At 46.9% G+C, this 18,438-nt stretch overlaps 1 protein-coding gene across 4 annotated transcripts in view; it reads left to right on the top strand.

Annotated features, from left to right (window-relative positions):
* LOC146259444 (calcium-activated potassium channel subunit alpha-1a-like) overlaps positions 1–18,438 on the top strand; it is a 64,088-nt gene that overhangs the window by 12,006 nt on the left and 33,644 nt on the right. For all 4 annotated transcript variants that reach the window (XM_084670360.1, XM_084670361.1, XM_084670363.1 and 1 more), the window contains exons 3-5: positions 13,250–13,311; positions 17,720–17,813; positions 17,907–18,018. In XM_084670360.1, the coding sequence (XP_084526486.1) occupies positions 13,250–13,311; positions 17,720–17,813; positions 17,907–18,018 (268 nt within the window). The remainder of the gene's footprint in view (positions 1–13,249; positions 13,312–17,719; positions 17,814–17,906; positions 18,019–18,438) is intronic.

Genomic DNA, 18,438 nt, shown 5'->3' with positions numbered 1-18,438 from the left:
CTGGCGACCTTCAGATTACTAGCCCGTTTCCCTCACCGCTCAGCCACCTGACTCCCCATTGAGACAGACAGTCAGCTCGCTGCCCCGCCCGACGGGCTTTCCTCTCATGTCCATGTGCTGTTTTTCCGGGCCTTTAGCGTCTGGGTGTAACACACCCAGCTGATTCTTGGCTGTGTGGCGTTCACAGTCCTGGCTTGTAAGTCCGTGGCGATGGTCATGTCGCCAGCTTGCCCAGGGGTCATCTGGCAATGGCCGACGAGACCAGGTGCCACGTGTGGCGTGTGGTACGAGGGGAACTGTGTGTCTGCGCGTCTTTCAACTCCCTCTCTGCTCCCAACGCTCACAGTGTTATAACCTGGTAGGCAGTGCCACCAGTCACTCATGCCCGCCTATCAGCCCGTCTATTTTGGGTAGCAGCAGCTGTCTGGCCTGTTTTCACAGGGCTTGCACAGGGAAACAATGCCACGAGGAGCTGGTCTGTAAAGTAAAGCTACATTAAAGATACCCGTGTACTGTAATATCTGTGTCCACAGTTGCAGTCTATTTATACCTGTTTACGGCGTCTGAAAGGAAAGTGATGGGATTGTTTGATACTTTCCAAACTTTCTGTGACGTTTGTGCTCCTCATCCATATTTGATTATACACACCAGCCATGACCACTGAAAAATCATGTGCCTTCTTCATTTGAGACCAAGTCCCTTGAAAAGGAGCAAAGGTTTACATATTTATCACAAGCGGGGGAATTTCCACAGTTAACTGAGGGGAGCAGGTTTTTTCTCTCTCTGTGAGAACCTCCCCGTGATGAAGGGCTACCCGAGGGTTGACTCAACCAGCGTACTGTTCTGGATGTCGTCGTGCCGTGTCAGGGGAGCTGATTCATTGATCTCTCAAAAACACTATTTGTTCAATAAAACAACAGCCTTTTCCCCCCTCACCCATGCATGTGTGTGAGGCGTGTAGAGTCTTGTGAGACTCCTCATCTCCTAGACAGATATTGAATGTATTTGGACATTACACTTCAGCTTAGCGCGCAGAGGGTGGCTGGGGGAACACAATGTTGTTGTATTGCTCCCCCTTCTAAGCTCTTTATGCTAGACCGTGAGAGGTTTAAACTTGAACTCAGCCAATATAGGATTTAGAGCTGAATACTGTAGGTCTCTTCTTGTGGTACATCAAGTCCCTTTCCTACTGTGTGATTATGTATTAGTCGAACCTGACTTACAGTTTTTTAAATAAAATCAGCACCTCACATGAAGTACCGTATCCATTGCTACTGAATGCCAAAACAAAGCTGGCTTTATGGCAGTCTTAGAATGAAAAGCTGTTGTTAACTCGTTGTTGAGCGCATCCAAAGCTGCAGTGACGACAAGCTCAAATGTTGTCGCTTCTCACAGTGAGATCCTATTCGGTACTCTGTCACCAACTAAAGCAGAGTCGGGTTTCAACTTGGAGTAGTTAAAGTATACGCACACTGGACATAAAACCTGAGCAGTTGGAGATATCTGCCAAAGCTTTGACGGAGTGTCTGATTTCTAAGTGCTTTAACCACACGCACTCTGTTATTAGGAGACAGATATTGAACTACCATTGAAATGCCACACATCTCCAACACATAGTGACACATTAACAATGCATTTAATAGCATTGACGTTTTCATAAGGTTGTGGACAAGGACACTGTAAGCTTACAGGACCTCAATACAAAATAACTAAACCAATCATTTCCTGGATGGTTAGATAAAAGAGAATTTGTGGTGCATGATCTCAAAGTAATCTATTTTTCCCCCGTTGATACGAAACTACATAAGCTGTCAGATCTCTTGACGGAAAACCATTACTCTTACTGTGATTTATCAGAACATGGAGGATGGAACATTTTCTTCTCTTCCCCCCCCCCCCCATCTAATATACGGAGGAACTTGTTACAAGCTGCCTATTGAGTGGGTCACTGAGAGGGCATGGTGAAATGGTGAAGGGCAGGGCTGCAGACTTTAGTGTTGGAGTCAGAGAGAGACTGTAGCAGTGGCACAGAGAGCCAGGCCAAGGCTACCTGGAACCATCTGAGAATAGCAGACCCTCTGAATTACACCTACACTGGCTTCCTTGTTGCTTCTGGTGCGAAGAGGCGTTGATACATTAAACAGTGAATGGTGTGTTATAGCTGCAAGTTCAACATTTCAATGGAGTCTACGGCCTCAGCTGAAAAGTCAATCGCACCACAAGCCTTTCAAAAAAAATTGTTTTTAAACACGACTCTAAGCTAGTTAATTTTTTTCAATATAAGGTTGATCTGGTGGCCAGGTGCTCAAAGCTGTTTTGTGTGGTGGACTCTGCATCTGCCACACAAACACTCAAACACAAGGCCTTAAGGCCGGCTGGATGGTTATTTGAGGCTAAGGAGTCACTATTTACACCAAGTCCTCTCCCTGCATTTAGAGTAATCACTGCTCCAGCAAGCTGCTCTGTTATTCTGGCACCAGCTGTTGGGGAAAGTTTCGCAATTTGTCAGTTACCCATGTTATTACTAGTGCATTTCGAAAAACTATGTTAGTGCAGAATGACTAGGTCTAAAAATAGTCTCAGGTAGACTATGTCATTTTACATTTAGATCTTAGTGGGTTTACACAGTACTTTCTGTTATTGAGACAGGATAGTGACGTAACATGGTTACAGTACATAAAGTTATTATTCAGTGTTTTTCTTTTTCTCCATTGATTATTTTATCGTCCATTCATCTCAAATGTGGAAGCCCCAATGGAAATTCAATTTAAAAGTATTTAAAACCAGATACTGTTTAGATATTTACGAGTTGACATCCAATAAGAAGTTTCAGCATTTCATACAGTTGTTGTTTACACCAGTGTTGGTTAATCTCTCGGATTACGATAATGTTTTGGTTTACATTCCTATAAAAAAAAATAAAAGAAGAAATCAGCAGCTGTTGTGCTTGTTCTACAGTTGATCAGTCAAATCAGACACCCTTACAAGCCCACAAAGAGAGAGGCCACATCTCAATTTTCCACTCTGGATCCCTCCAAGTCCCTCCACTGCTGCAAGAGCCTCTCCAGGTGACGTCACCTGACGTGCCTCTTGGCTCTCTGTTTAGCATCCCTCTGCAAACTGCAGCTGAAAGATGGGATGTGGAGCAGGACTGCAGCAATTAAAGCCCGGCAGGATGTTTCCAAGGAGAGATGAATTCACTAACGAGGCATAGAGATCTTCTTCTCGTAGCTCCCTTATTCATACCAGGATGCCTGAAGTGTTATGCTGGGGTGAGCTGTGTCTGTCTACAAAGAGCTGTCACAGCAGTGACTTAAATATGACCCTTCACTTTGTTGTGAATGAGAAAAATGATCTCTTGAGATCATTGTGAAGGATCAACCAATCCTTAAAAATGACAATTTCATTACCAGGAAGTCCTTTTCTGATTATGGAATCTCCCTTTGGGTCAGATCGCTGAGACCTGTAAACACTGTAACACAGTTAGAAATTTGATGGTGAGGGATAGGGTTCCTACTTCCTTGGGAACACAATAGATATAAAATAATCTGCTTTTATTGACGAGATGAGGGATAACTCCTTCATGGGTTCAAACATCACCAACAATAAGAGAAAAAGGGAACAGATATAAACCCTGCTTAGGTTATGATGCCGTTGCTGTCATCCCGGTAATACGGAGCGAGTCATGCTCTAAAGCATCCAAAGCCTTAGACAACGTCCCTCTCAATCGTGTTTCATCCGGGCCATATTTAGGTGAATAATTTGTTCTAGTTTGAGAAGCGTAATCATTCAATTGGGCCCTTCTATTCTATCGTGATTGTTTTGGTTGTCAGCCCTGATTACGCAGAGGAGCTGTGGCCTGCTCCCCCTGTCCCTGCGATGACGGTGACACTGTGAACAGGAGGAGCAGGAAGGAGCCTCGTTGACAGGGTCGCCCAGGTCACAAGTTTTATGACCCGCTCCTGTCACAGTGCGTTGACACTGTCACCCTGCTTTGATACAATGGTGACACAATCCAGCCTCTGCTATATAACATTCTAATTTATATTGGAGCTCCTGTCACAGCTTTTCAAAATGGAGGCTGGGCAGAGCTGAAGCTTAATCATCACCACCTTCCACAGCTTTCCGTCGGCTTTTACCTAATGAATCCTACAGCAAGCTTTTTAAAAGAGTGTTTCTGCAATGCAGATTTTGTTTTCTTTCCCATCTTGGTCTTTCTTTCTTCAGTCACAGTGATTGTCAGCATGATGATCCAGTACAGTATCTGTCCTGACAAATCAAATCCCTACGGTCCCCTCTATCATCAGTTAGGCCTCATTGTCCTATGAATGTGGAGAATGAATCATAGAGGTATACGGCATGCTTCAAATGCGACAGTTTTCTCATTAAAGGATGCCAAAGCCATTAACTACGATAAATAGAACTTAGCTGAACATCAGAAGGCTGAAGATGAGCAAAATTGAGTCTCAATGTGTCCAACTTCTACTTATATTTAGTGCTAACAGGTTGGATGAAACAGCTCTTTGATTACTCTCAAGAACATTGAAAAAGTACTATGTGTCTACACAGAAGTGTTTTCATAAAGTTTTGCTACTGCCAGATTTCCACTTTCTTAAACACAAAAGTGTTTATGAAACACATGCCATGTAGGTGATATTCAGGCCTTGCTTGAGGAAGCCAAGGCAGAAAGGTGCCGTCCCTCATTAGTATGCATGTTGTGTGGAAGACTGTCTCTTCCACACAACATGCACTGGGCATGAGGGAAGCAGGCAGTGAATACCAGTGTGGAGTCTGTGCAAGCATGCAGCTGTCTCCCCTGATATCTTCCTCTGCCTCCACACCGGGAACATCTTGACGAGGGAGGATAGGGACACTGTGACAAGATCACAGAAGGATTCTGTGTTTTTAATTGGATGCGTTGTTGTCGATGCCGAATGTGGTTGTGTTTGATAAACAACGGCAAAAGCCTTTTCGGGAGGGATAGTTGAACCTGATTATGCTGTTTGTCGGACTCTCACGTCCAACCAAATAATGAACAAGACGGATTCTGTGGGTGGCAGAGCGGATGTGGTTGTTTTGTTCTTCATTATGCACTCAGGGCTGGCTGTGATGAGACAAGGGACAGCTGAGGCCTCTGCTACGCTAGCCTGGGTGACCTACCCAGTATTTAAGGCTAAGCTGGTTAGCCGCGTTTGTGTTAAATGGTCTCTGATCATTTCTGAAGATTTTCTGTTACAACCCCAAAAAAAACCAACGTGACTTCTTAAATACAGAAAACCAAACTCCCTTCAGACACCCATCCCATCAGTTCTAATGTCGAGCTTATGAAGTTTGGGTTCATTAACAAGATGTGCTCAGGCCTACAGTTAGCATACCTTCAACTTTGTCTTTCATAAATAGTATCACAAGCAGGATATGAATGTGTGTGAACTACTCTCGATATCAAAGTGCTCGGTACAGGAAATTCAGTAATATAATAATAACAAGATACGGTCGCTAGGATCAAAAGGTTAAATCCCCTGCTGGCTTGGTTGTAAAGAACATCCAGTCTCCGGCTCTGGAGGTGACTGTGGAACCCTGGAGCACTGGCAACCATCGCCAGTGTCAGCCAGACTTTCATATAATGAGCATGTGGAAGGCTCATAGCAAGGAGCAAAGAGGCAGGAAGTGTGGATGAGAAACACAGCTTCAATGATCGGTCCAACGGGCTTCATCTTTTCATGTGACGTGCAAGAAGCCTCGCTAGACCAACATGGTGTCAGGACTCCTTATCTTCTTGGGTGGTCCAGAAACCATGTCCCTATGGTGTAGTAGTGTTCACCATCTAACCATCATTAACTGTCTTCTCTACTTCAACAGCTCCGCTATTTATAGGCGTTTAACAAGAAGATACGTCTGGTAGTCCAATAACATTTACGGTGTCGGTTTGAAACAAGCTTCGAGTTACATGTCGATGATATTGTAAATGTCTTGAATGCTATTTGGATGTCTGTCAGTGTACTGTTGGTGATGTTTATGGGTTAAGTCATAAAAATCCTAATGTCCTGTTATCACTTCAAGCTGGGAGTGAACCTCCGAGAACGATTGTAAACAAGGAAGCAGCTGTCTTAACAGTTCTTTTTCAGGCTAGTGGGCAAGGAATGATGCTCCAGGTCTCTTGAACAGTTGAAAACCTGCCAAAAATATGAATCGCCCTAAACAGTCAATGGATAATTATTTTATATGTTCAATTCATTCAGTTAGTTAGTGGGAGTCAGGTGGCTGAACGGTTAGGGAATCGGGCTAGCAAACGGAAGGTTGTTGGATCGATGCCTTGCCAGAAAAATTATGTTGTGTCCTTGGGCAAGGCACTTCACCCTACCTGCCTCGGGGGGAATGTCCGTGTACGCTCTGGATAAGGGCGTCTACTAAATGTAAATGTAAATGTAGCTAGTGTATGGTATTTCAGTTTAACAATGTCCTGGCACCGTCTTGGTACAGCTGGGCTTGGTGGCTGTGGAGATTGATGTCATCAGCCAGGTATTTCTCAGGGGAGCTGGATGCTTGGGTTATTTTGGGCGAGATGACAGTGTTCTTGCTCTCATGCTGGCCTCCAAGCAACAACTAGTCGTTGATAAATGTGTTTTAATAAACGCTGAACCACGTAGTGTAATGAGTAGTCTGTGAGGTTCATTCATGAAACCAGGGTCCCTAGTAGGATAATTCAGCAGTACCAAAATGGACTTGGGACTGAGGGCTTTGCACTGTGGTACAAAGATGGATAGAGTTGAGCCCTCACGAATCTCAGGCATCCCACCGATGGGAGGTTTGAACGGACTTTGACTTTTGGCATTGTGGAAGGGGAACGCTGACCTCCTAAATGCGGCTTGTTTTGTTTAGAGCCATCGATGTGTTCTTTTTCAGAGCTAACAGAGGTCGAGGTTACCTTTTGAATCATTAAACATTGTTTGTCAGGTCACCTATTTTTCCCGGAGGGTTCATTTGATAGGCCCTGCAGGTCTTCAGGGTTTCTGAATCCAAGCTCCAGCCGAAGGGACTGAAAAGAGATCTCCACAAATAATTTTAGCAATTTGATCAACCTTTCCATTTCAGTTTGAGTGTGTGTGGGGGGGAGTGGGGGTACAGTAATAACATTACTGTACATTATTAATATAACATTATTAATAACATTACTGGTCAAATATTGGGTCTGAATGTGGATGTGTGAGTGGTACTGTTACTGTGAGTGTCCTTATTTGCTCGCAGAAACTACCTTTCCACTTCCGAGTTGAAAAATATCTCTTAACAACTGGTTGGAAAATGGTGTTATCAGGAAGTAAACATGACGTGTTTGAGTGTTGTTCTGATGTAAGCAGAACTGGAGACATATTTCCTGACGCCAGTGTTCTGTAAAACGGTTATAATACTAAAAGAGCAGTTAGGACAGTTTCATCGCTTCATATGGAGAAACTTCCCACAGTCACAGTTACCATGCCAAAATGGCACCCTAGCAACCGAAAACGGAACTAAACTGAACTGAATTAAGGATTCAAGTGATCCAAGAGTTCTCCATCACAGTTCCTGGAAAGCTACTATCGTATAGACTTTTTGCCCCCAACACAAATCTAGCACTCTTGACACTAACAGTAAGTTGGTTCATGAAACAATTTAGGTTAGTTACAGCTCATTCCTGAGTAGCACAGACATGTCCATTGGACATAAAAGCCCCAATGTTAAACCACCACCAGCCAGCCCAGTGCTGTGGCTCCCTCACCAACAACCACAGCGTATTTATTTATCGGTTAAGTGTAGTTCCTGCTCTGCTGTTTGTTCTTCATCCTGAGCGTTGGTGAGTCAGACGAGAACAGGGGCCGGAGGGGGCTGAGTGGGCTCTCTGTGCCAGTCGATTTCTGAATGGCAGGACCTGATAAGAGTACATCTGAGGGCCGCATTGAGTCCAGGCATTAAAACCGTCTTGATCATTTCAGATGTGCCACACAGACACACCCCGGGGGAGAAGCGTGGCGGTGAAGGGGTGGTGGTGAAGGTGAAGGGGTGGTGGTGAAGGTGAAGGGGTGGTGAAGGTGAAGGGGTGGTGAAGGTGAAGGGGTGGTGAAGGTGAAGGGGTGGAGGGGTGGAGGTGGAGGGGTGGAGGTGAAGGGGTGGTGGTGAAGGGGTGGTGGTGAAGGGGTGGTGGTGGAGGGGTGGAGGTGGAGGGGTGGAGGTGAAGGGGTGGTGGTGAAGGGGTGGTGGTGAAGGGGTGGTGGTGAAGGGGTGGTGGTGAAGGGGTGGTGGTGAAGGGGTGGTGGTGAAGGGGTGGTGGTGAAGGTGAAGGGGTGGTGAAGGTGAAGGGATGGTGGTGAAGGTGAAGGGGTGGTGGTGAAGGTGAAGGGGTGGTGGTGAAGGTGAAGGGGTGGTGGTGAAGGGGTGGAGGTGAAGGGGTGGTGGTGAAGGGGTGGTGGTGAAGGGGTGGTGGTGAAGGGGTGGTGGTGAAGGTGAAGGGGTGGTGAAGGTGAAGGGATGGTGGTGAAGGTGAAGGGGTGGTGGTGAAGGGGTGGAGGTGAAGGGGTGGTGGTGAAGGGGTGGAGGTGAAGGGGTGGTGGTGAAGGGGTGGTGGTGAAGGGGTGGTGGTGAAGGGGTGGTGGTGAAGGTGAAGGGGTGGTGAAGGTGAAGGGATGGTGGTGAAGGTGAAGGGGTGGTGGTGAAGGTGAAGGGGTGGTGGTGAAGGTGAAGGGGTGGTGGTGAAGGGGTGGAGGTGAAGGGGTGGTGGTGAAGGGGTGGTGGTGAAGGGGTGGTGGTGAAGGGGTGGTGGTGAAGGTGAAGGGGTGGTGAAGGTGAAGGGATGGTGGTGAAGGTGAAGGGGTGGTGGTGAAGGGGTGGAGGTGAAGGGGTGGTGGTGAAGGGGTGGTGGTGAAGGGGTGGTGGTGAAGGGGTGGTGGTGAAGGTGAAGGGGTGGTGAAGGTGAAGGGATGGTGGTGAAGGTGAAGGGGTGGTGGTGAAGGTGAAGGGGTGGTGGTGAAGGTGAAGGGGTGGTGGTGAAGGGGTGGAGGTGAAGGGGTGGTGGTGAAGGGGTGGTGGTGAAGGGGTGGTGGTGAAGGGGTGGTGGTGAAGGTGAAGGGGTGGTGAAGGTGAAGGGATGGTGGTGAAGGTGAAGGGGTGGTGGTGAAGGTGAAGGGGTGGTGGTGAAGGTGAAGGGGTGGTGGTGAAGGTGAAGGGGTGGTGAAGGTGAAGGGATGGTGGTGAAGGTGAAGGGGTGGTGGTGAAGGTGAAGGGGTGGTGGTGAAGGTGAAGGGGTGGTGGTGAAGGTGAAGGGGTGGTGGTGAAGGTGAAGGGGTGGTGGTGAAGGGGTGGTGAAGGTGAAGGGGTGGTGAAGGTGAAGGGGTGGTGGTGAAGGTGAAGGGGTGGTGAAGGTGAAGGGGTGGTGGTGAAGGTGAAGGGGTGGTGAAGGTGAAGGGGTGGTGGAGGTGAAGGGGTGGTGAAGGTGAAGGGGTGGTGGAGGTGAAGGGGTGGTGAAGGTGAAGGGGTGGTGGTGAAGGGGTGGTGAAGGTGAAGGGGTGGTGGTGAAGGGGTGGTGAAGGTGAAGGGGTGGTGGTGAAGGGGTGGTGAAGGTGAAGGGGTGGTGGTGAAGGGGTGGTGGTGAAGGGGTGGTGGTGAAGGGGTGAAGGGGTGGTGAAGGTGAAGGGGTGGTGGTGAAGGGGTGGTGAAGGTGAAGGGGTGGTGGTGAAGGTGAAGGGGTGGTGGTGAAGGTGAAGGGGTGGTGGTGAAGGGGTGGTGGTGAAGGGGTGGTGGTGAAGGGGTGGTGGTGAAGGGGTGGTGAAGGTGAAGGGGTGGTGGTGAAGGGGTGGTGGTGAAGGGGTGGTGGTGAAGGGGTGGTGGTGAAGGGGTGAAGGGGTGGTGGTGAAGGGGTGGTGGTGAAGGGGTGGTGAAGGTGAAGGGGTGGTGGTGAAGGTGAAGGGGTGGTGGTGAAGGTGAAGGGGTGGTGGTGAAGGTGAAGGGGTGGTGGTGAAGGGGTGGTGGTGAAGGGGTGGTGGTGAAGGTGAAGGGGTGGTGGTGAAGGGGTGGTGGTGAAGGGGTGGTGGTGAAGGGGTGGTGGTGAAGGGGTGGTGGTGAAGGGGTGGTGAAGGTGAAGGGGTGGTGGTGAAGGGGTGGTGAAGGTGAAGGGGTGGTGGTGAAGGGGTGGTGGTGAAGGTGAAGGGGTGGTGGTGAAGGGGTGAAGGGGTGGTGGAGGTGAAGGGGTGGTGGAGGTGAAGGGGTGGTGGAGGTGAAGGGGTGGTGAAGGTGAAGGTGAAGGTGAAGGGGTGGTGAAGGTGAAGGGGTGGTGGAGGTGAAGGGGTGGTGGAGGTGAAGGGGTGGTGAAGGTGAAGGGGTGGTGGTGAAGGGGTGGTGGTGCCACTTGTTGTCAGGTTACTTCTGCTACTGCTGACGAAGGTGTGGAACGCGCCAAGCGATTCTTGTCACTGCTGGGTGTGATGGCTGTGTTGGAGGGGAGGCTCTGTGGGGCTTCAGGGTCAAGCAGTCAGTCGAGGGTTTACTGGAGATCGAGTTCAGGTTCTGTGTCTTTACACCTTTCATCCATTCACACCCTACTACATGATTTCTTGCTGAGTGTGTTAGGCCTTTTGAAAAATCCGACAGCAGTCTGCACTGACGGTTGCACAGAACCGTTTGTTTGGTAGTCTACAGTTGCATAGTTGCTGACTACATTATTAAAAAAGCAATGCAAAGTACAAAAACAATAACATTTTGACATGCATACAGACAGAACAACATACATTTTCAGTGCCAAAAGCACCATGAGAACATAGTCAGTGATCCCAGAGAATCTTTCGTCATTAGCTAACCATGCCCCCTTGTGGGGAGATAAACGTCCATCTGTCAACAAACGGTTGCCCACTTCTATCTGGTTGTTTTTGACAGCACATAATTATGTAATGACCAAGACGAATGACACAGGCTGTCACATCATTGGCTCTCATTGACAGACCATGTTGTTATTCCCCCTTTGGTCCCTCGCTACCATACTAGTATGCCTTTTAGTTATCCCTGACATTTGTTTTCGTTTGTGTTTATTTTTAGGTCTGTGTTTTTTTTGGGGGGGGGGGGGATGTAAAGAGTCCTCTGCATGACTCGTACCACTAGTGGCAACAGGCGCTCAAAGGAATCCCCAGCGTTGAGACAGGAGTGGCGATAAAAAATGCATGGAGGTGTTTTCTCGGTACTGAGACATCAATAGCATAGGCACAATGCAATTTCACATCATGGAAATGAATCTGGCCGAGTTCATCTATAATGGACGGCTTGGGCTGCTTGTGTGGCCATCGTGTCATTTGTAAATAGACAAAGCCGGCCGGGGTCATGGGAAAACTTCTTATGCGCGTTATGTAAAATGTGGACGCTGTTCTCCTGAAGGAACCTCTGTCTCTCTTATCTCCGCCTGCCTGGATTAAGCCCCAAACACATTTGCACTTGCTTTTTAATATCAAAATTCAGGTTGGTCATTTTGTAACAATAATAATGAGAGCACAGAGTCCCTCAGAAGCTTTGATCAGAGAGAGCTTCTCTCTTTCAGAGAGAGCCTTCTGAAGCCAGGGAGGAGAATACGCCCTCATGTATTTTCATTTGCACTATGAGAATTAAAAGGAGGAAAAGTAAATCCATTCATTTTCTTTCCCGGTGTGCAACATAACCCATATTTCTTTTGATACTTGTTAATGACCTTCTGTGCCCTGACGGTGCAATAAAAAAAATGACGGCTGCAGCGCTGTCGAAGTACGATATAAATCTTTCCCCAGTCTCCTGCCTGTGCAGCCTACTTAGGGAACCAGACGCCCCAGTTCACTGACAGAGGTTTTGCCCTCTGTTGAATCTGCCTGTAACACCTTTCAAATAATATGCTTCAGTACATGGTCTCAGCATGCTCCATGAATAATTACCTATCAACAAATGTCTACTAATCCTAACCAGCTTCAACCGAGATACAGTTAAGTTTGTAGTGTCTAAATGGAAAGAATATCTCTATTGTTGGCAATTACCAATGCAAAGCACTCAATAGGTATAATGGAAACTTAAAGAGGAAACCTAAGCAGGCCGACCCTTCCCTTTGTGTGATTGACAGACTAATGTCAACAGTAAATAAGTCAAGGGATGCTGGGAGTGGCCGCTTGTTCCCAGGATCCACTGTTGGCTCCCGGAGTTTAGCTCAGTTTCCAGCTCCTTCCCCTTCACTCTGATTGAGTTTCAGCTGCAGAGCCTCGCGTTGTCAACATGACGACATCTGCTTTGTTCAGTAACACCTCCACAGCAGGTGTATATGAAACAAGCTTCTCTCCCAATCTGTTCAGACGAGGTGTAGACTGGTGATGTGTACTGTTCCATGCTCTAGTTATCTCTCATCGACTGAGACTGAGAGAGACAGAGAGAGACAGAGAGAGGCAGGGAGAGGCTGAGAGAGACAGAGAGAGGCAGGGAGGGGCTGAGAGAGGAGGAGGAGAGAGGCTGAGAGAGGCAGGGAGAGGCAGGCAGAGGCTGAGAGAGGCAGAGAGAGGCAGCGAGAGGCAGAGAGAGGCAGGGAGAGGCAAGGAGAGGCAGAGAGAGGCTGGGAGAGGCTGAGAGAGGCCGGGAGAGGCTGAGAGAGGCTGAGAGAGGCTGAGAGAGGCTGAGAGAGGCTGAGAGAGGCTGAGAGAAGCCGGGAGAGGCTGGGAGAGGCAGAGAGAGGCAGGGAGAGGCAGTGCCCTGGTTTTGTTATTGTGCTGTCTCCATGTCTAAGCTCCGGGCTTCTCTGTTGTGCTTCTGTGTCTGTGTGAAACTGAAGCCGCATTCTGTCAACCCGCTACGCATAAGTGGCAATTTACATGATGAGCTGAGCTTTTGCTAGCAGTTGGGTGTGTTTACGGTGCCATGTGCTGTATGTTCCCTTTCAGCGACGAGTCTATTTATTTACACTGTCGGAATTAGCTGATGTGTCTACTCTGACAGGCCTGATATGCATTATTTAAACTTGGCCTTAATAAACATGTCTTTCCCACCCAGTGTATCACATATCCCTGGGGTGAATATAGTTTACCTCTTTTATTTTACTTGATCTGTTTCTTAATTTCAAACTTTGGTGGTTATACCATCATTTGTATGCTGTTACACATATTTTGTGTAGTACAATATTACCCTTTTAGCATTTCAGGGAATTCTGATCATTCTGTCATTGAAATGCTTTTTTGAAAAGGCTTCCATGCTGAAAGCCTGCTTGTAACTCTCCATGTCTTTCTCCTTTCAGGTGGTGCTTGTGTTTGCTCTGAGCATCGGGGCCCTTGTAATATACTTCATCGATTCCTCCGAGTAAGTGTTCATCTCCACTTCATGTTCTAGTCGTTTTTCTTGGTTTTCTCATAGAAGTGTCTCTATGAAAGGGTCAAAACCAGTAAAAACACACAAATTAATGGAGAACTGCTGTCTACTGTCTGTCACATGACAGACTGAGCTTATGTTGAAATACATCTCGTCATGACTCATGACACATTCTCTGTTCTTTATTGTTGGTGTCACTTGTTGAGATTTTATACTTGTCTCTGATTCTGTATCTACCCCCTTCAGTCCTGTTTGAACTCTGATGGGTCTGTGAGTAGGCCTGAATACGCGTCCTGTCCCTTCTACAACTGATAGCTCCAGTAAATCCCTTCCAGGTAGTTGTCCTTGCCTGGGCTTACTGTCAATTTCACCCGCCAACAATCCTTACTCACAGATGAAATTGCTTAATCTCTGTAATGCAAGGATCAGACCCTCTCAAGGCCGGCGGGAAAGACCAGGAAGTGTCTGCCCCCAAAACAATGGCCTTCTCTCACTAAGTGTGAGGAACAGGAACACCCGTTTAGATTTAGCCTGTTTTTTTTTGCTAAAGAAAAAAAGAAAAAAGGGCTACGCTGCTAGCTGTGGATGCTGTTGGAAAGGAAGTGCCATTAGACAGCAGAGCAAAACAAAAGGACGCAAGCAAGTGCACAGCCCAGAGAACAGAGAGTACGAGTCCAGGAAATGAGTGTGTGTCCCAGGTACTGACCACACTCTCACGGACTGCCCTGGACTTTCCAAATCAATACAACTTGTTAGGCAGGCTTCTGAAGACCACAGTGTGTGTCAGGCTGGGACGTGGTTCACCAGTCTGCTCTCGTTACATCATCCAAACAGGCCCAGGTAGAATTACGTTCCCTGCTATAGACCATCTGTGGTCCCCACCCTCCCCACCCTCTCTCCTTCGTTGGAGTGTCAAAGAAGACTCCCTTATCACATGATGAAGACGGGACCTTTGAACTCTCTGCTGACTTCCTATCAGACCTTTAAGCCTATTATCTTCACATCCCTTCATGTACTGTTTCCATCTTTAATCACATACCAATTTCAATCAGGCACTGCAAAGTTTGCGGATCCATTCTCTGGTTTGTTGGAAGCTTCAGGAACGCTGGGGGAGGGGTGGGACAGTTTCGAATCCCCTTTTTCATTATTACAAACTGTATTCTCTCTCCGATGGTGCTTCCAAGCATTGTGGGCAGCCTCACACCCTCTCCCTGGGCCTGGAGAGCAGCTCTGCTCTCTCTTGCATGCAGGCTAAAGACACAGCAGGTTGTAATAGATACGGCCCTTCCTGTAATTAGCCTTGTGTGCCCACTGAAGCCTCACGGCCGGAGAGGCAGACCTTGCTGCAGAGTGGCACCAGGGAAACGACAAGAGACAAGTCAACAGGCGGGGCGCTCTTTGCTCTCTCTAAAGAACACTGGGATCCACACAGAGCAAAAGTGAAAATGTCTAAACAAACTGTTCTTTTTGTTGACCTAGAAGTGTTCAGGGACGTTAACTGGGACGTAATCTGTTGTAATGGTGCTGTACTAGGGATGATGTGTGAATTGTTCATTCCCCAAATGTGTGTTAAGTCTATTTATTAGTCAATTCATATCCTTTGTAAAATCGTGTTTTGTTTGGCAATGCTTTTGTTTTTGATGCGAACGTTTCAAATGTGTTTTAAATTGAGATCCAGCCTCTTTGCATCAGCGTAAAGCAACAGTATGAAAGGACGGAGAGGGAGAGGGAGAGGGAGAGGGAGAGGGAGAGGGAGAGGGAGAGGGAGAGGGAGAGGGAGAGGGAGAGGGAGAGGGAGAGGGAGAGGGGACAGGAAGGTGTGGAGAGGGAGAGGGAGAGGAAGGTGTGGAGAGGGAGAGGGAGAGGGAGAGGGAGAGGGAGAGGGAGAGGGAGAGGGAGAGGGAGAGGGAGAGGGAGAGGGAGAGGGAGAGGGAGAGGGACAGGGAGAGGGGACAGGAAGGTGTGGAGAGGGAGAGGGAGAGGGAGAGGAAGGGCCGCAGAGAGTTATGCTCTCAATAGTGGCTGCAGCACTCCCTGCCTGACCAGACCTCATTCTGTTCAACCTCACATCAGACCAGGCTCATTCTGTTCAACCTCACATCAGACCAGGCTCATTCTGATCACATTTACATTTACATTTAGTCATTTAGCAGAGGCTCTTATCCAGAGGGACTTACAGTAAGTACAGGGACATTCCCCCCGAGGCAAGTAGGGTGAAGTGCCTTGCCCAAGGACACAACGTCATTTGGCAGGGCCAGGAATCAAACTGGAAACCTTCCGATTACTAGCCCGATTCCCTAACAATTCCCTAACCGCTCAGCCACCTACCTCTCTGTTCAACCTCACAGCAGACCAGTCTCATTCCGTTCAACCTCAAAGCAGCCCAGACCTCTGTGCGACCAGACCTCCACTCTGTCATATCCCCATGAGGGACTGCCGGTTGATAGACTCAGGATGGAATCAGTTCTCAGCAGGAGGATGAGACTGTGTAGCGCGCTAATACTAACCGACACCAGCTCACTGAAAGTGACCTAATGAGGCCTAATGTTTCTATGACATTGACTTTTATACACTGCAAAGAATAGTTTATATTCAGGGATGTTCAGACATAACCTGCTGTATTAAACAGGAAATATACTGATTGTCACGATATTAGACTATTAGACCTGCTGAAAGTTCCCCCCAAGGTGTACTTAAGTGTCTCTACAAAGTTCTATTTGAGGACAGTTTTAGTCATACGATGGGGAAGTGATTTTTGTTTACTTTTTTCTTATAATGATAGTATCCAGATCTAAAGAGAAGTAGGATATTAACCCAGCTCTCTGGGTCTAAGGGATCCCTATGGAGGTTCAGTGAAGGTTCAGGTTTGCTCTGCACGGCCGAAGAACCACGTCACAAACAGCATGATGACAAACGTAGGAGCCCTGTTCCATCACTGATTATTCGGGCTGTACTTAACGAGATGAAACATCCTTCACACTGACAAGAAGCATGCTACTAATACTAACAGCTTGTCCATCATCTCACTGAAAGGATTTTTTTCCCAGTGAAACAGGAAGGAATGCAACAGGAGCTAATTGTGCCAAGCTTTGTCCTGTCTATCATGATTCAGTTTCATCTGGAACTAAGGAGACTTCTGGGACAGCTGTGTTTATGCTATATTTAGAGCCACTGCAACAGTGTACTCTTTGATATCTATGCTATGTGGATGGTCATGTATGGTCTAGTCCAGCGATTCCCAACCCGTGGGCTGCGGCCTAAACCAATGAAAACGATGAAAAATGAATACATATCTAAATATTTACATATACTATTGGTAAATTATTACAAAAATTCTTACAAATTTTAAAATGACATTTTGCCTTTTAATTCATCATGACCGAGACGCCAATGGATATACTTGTCACGTTGCCGAAAGACTATAGAAGCAAATCAGTGACATCATGTTTTGAATTTTAAGGCATTGAATGCTTAATATTGAAAACAGTCTAATTAAAATCATAAATAAACGCAAATTAAGTGAACCGATGTATAGGACGGCTGCAAAAAAAATTTGAGCCATGCAAGCGGGCCGCAAAGTGGATAAGGTGGGGAATGTTTGGACTAGTCTATATGGGTGTGCGTAGCTTCACTGTGTGTTGTGGTGAGACCGGGATTCTCTGTACGGCACTGTCAGTCACCCCTGTACATGTTCACCACAGCCTTTTCTGTTACAAGATCGTTCGTTTCACAGGGTGTGTTGTTCTGTCGTCAGGTGATAAATGTGCTTACAGTTTTAACCACATTCTCTCTTTATTGGGATTCTTAGTGCCAGATTCAAGCTTTTTTGAGGGTGAGACTTCATTACATTGCTAGCACTTGCTATGGCTGCCTGACCACTTAAGATAAACCATACCCTGCATGCAGTTAACCCTTAAACTACTGCTACAGCTCCCCATATCCCTTAGTCCCTAACCCCCCATCCATCCTAAACAGCACTCATTACAGTCCGAAAGGAGGAATACCTCCTTTGACATGAAAATAAAAAAACTGTAATGACACACCGAACGAATGTGAACTGCTGGGATGTCGAATCTCCTAAGAGTCAATGAGTCAATGAGTCGGAGGAGAGGATGCAGTTATTTAAGGGTTAATGAAGGAAATCGACCTATATGATTATTTGCTTGTGTGACAAAGTGCATGTTGTCTTCTGAACAGACAACCCATTTGGAGACACCTACTTTTGCACTTGAATTATTTGGGGGGTCAAAATGCATTTCCAGGGAAGGAGAGTGCATCGTTTTTTGTGTTTGTCATATTAAATGCATTGAAACATCAACATTTAACAATTGTCTTCTTAATGGAACCTAATGACAACTAATAAGGCATCTAACAACCTGTTGTTCTTTATTGCTTCCAGCCCAATTGAGTCCTGTCAGAATTTCTACAAAGACTTCACGTTACAGATCGACATGGCGTTCAACATTTTCTTCTTGTTGTACTTTGGTCTACGTGTAAGTAAAACATACAAACGTGAAGACGCATTCTGTGGAGGGAGGATCACAATATTGATAAATCGACTCACAAAAATGTGTTTCCTTCAACAGTTCATCGCGGCCAATGACAAGCTGTGGTTCTGGCTTGAGGTGAACTCTGTGGTGGACTTCTTCACCGTTCCTCCTGTGTTTGTTTCTGTCTACTTGAACAGGAGCTGGCTTGGTAAGGATACCACATCTTCACTTACGCAGAAAACTGCGGCCTAGCTTTGTACCAAGCGTGGCGGACTACATTTCAAGGTTTTTAGAGTCTGCAGTGCCACCCAGGGGTTATCATGTGCAGAACAGTTGAGTTTGCGATGATAAGCCTCAGTTTAGGAAGCAATAGTACACTGGTATACAGTGACTTCAAATGGGTGTTTGGAGACGTAAAGCGCTACCTGTAGATGGTTAATAGTCCCCTAGCTTCTAAGTGTACTTTTTAAATAAGATTGCCCATAAAAATTCCCATGTTTTCAAACTAGAACTGCTTGTGAAAGGATCTGTGAGGGCTGCAAGATCAGTGGTGGTGATAAAGAGTTGTAATGATGGTAGATCTGCATCTCCTGGGCAAAGCTCATTTGCCTTTCAAACTTTGCAGTGC

Source organism: Hypomesus nipponensis, chromosome 13 (assembly GCF_054491055.1).
Source record: "Hypomesus nipponensis isolate SF chromosome 13, ASM5449105v1, whole genome shotgun sequence".
NCBI lineage: Eukaryota > Metazoa > Chordata > Actinopteri > Osmeriformes > Osmeridae > Hypomesus > Hypomesus nipponensis.
This window is presented reverse-complemented; position numbering and strand designations above follow the sequence as displayed.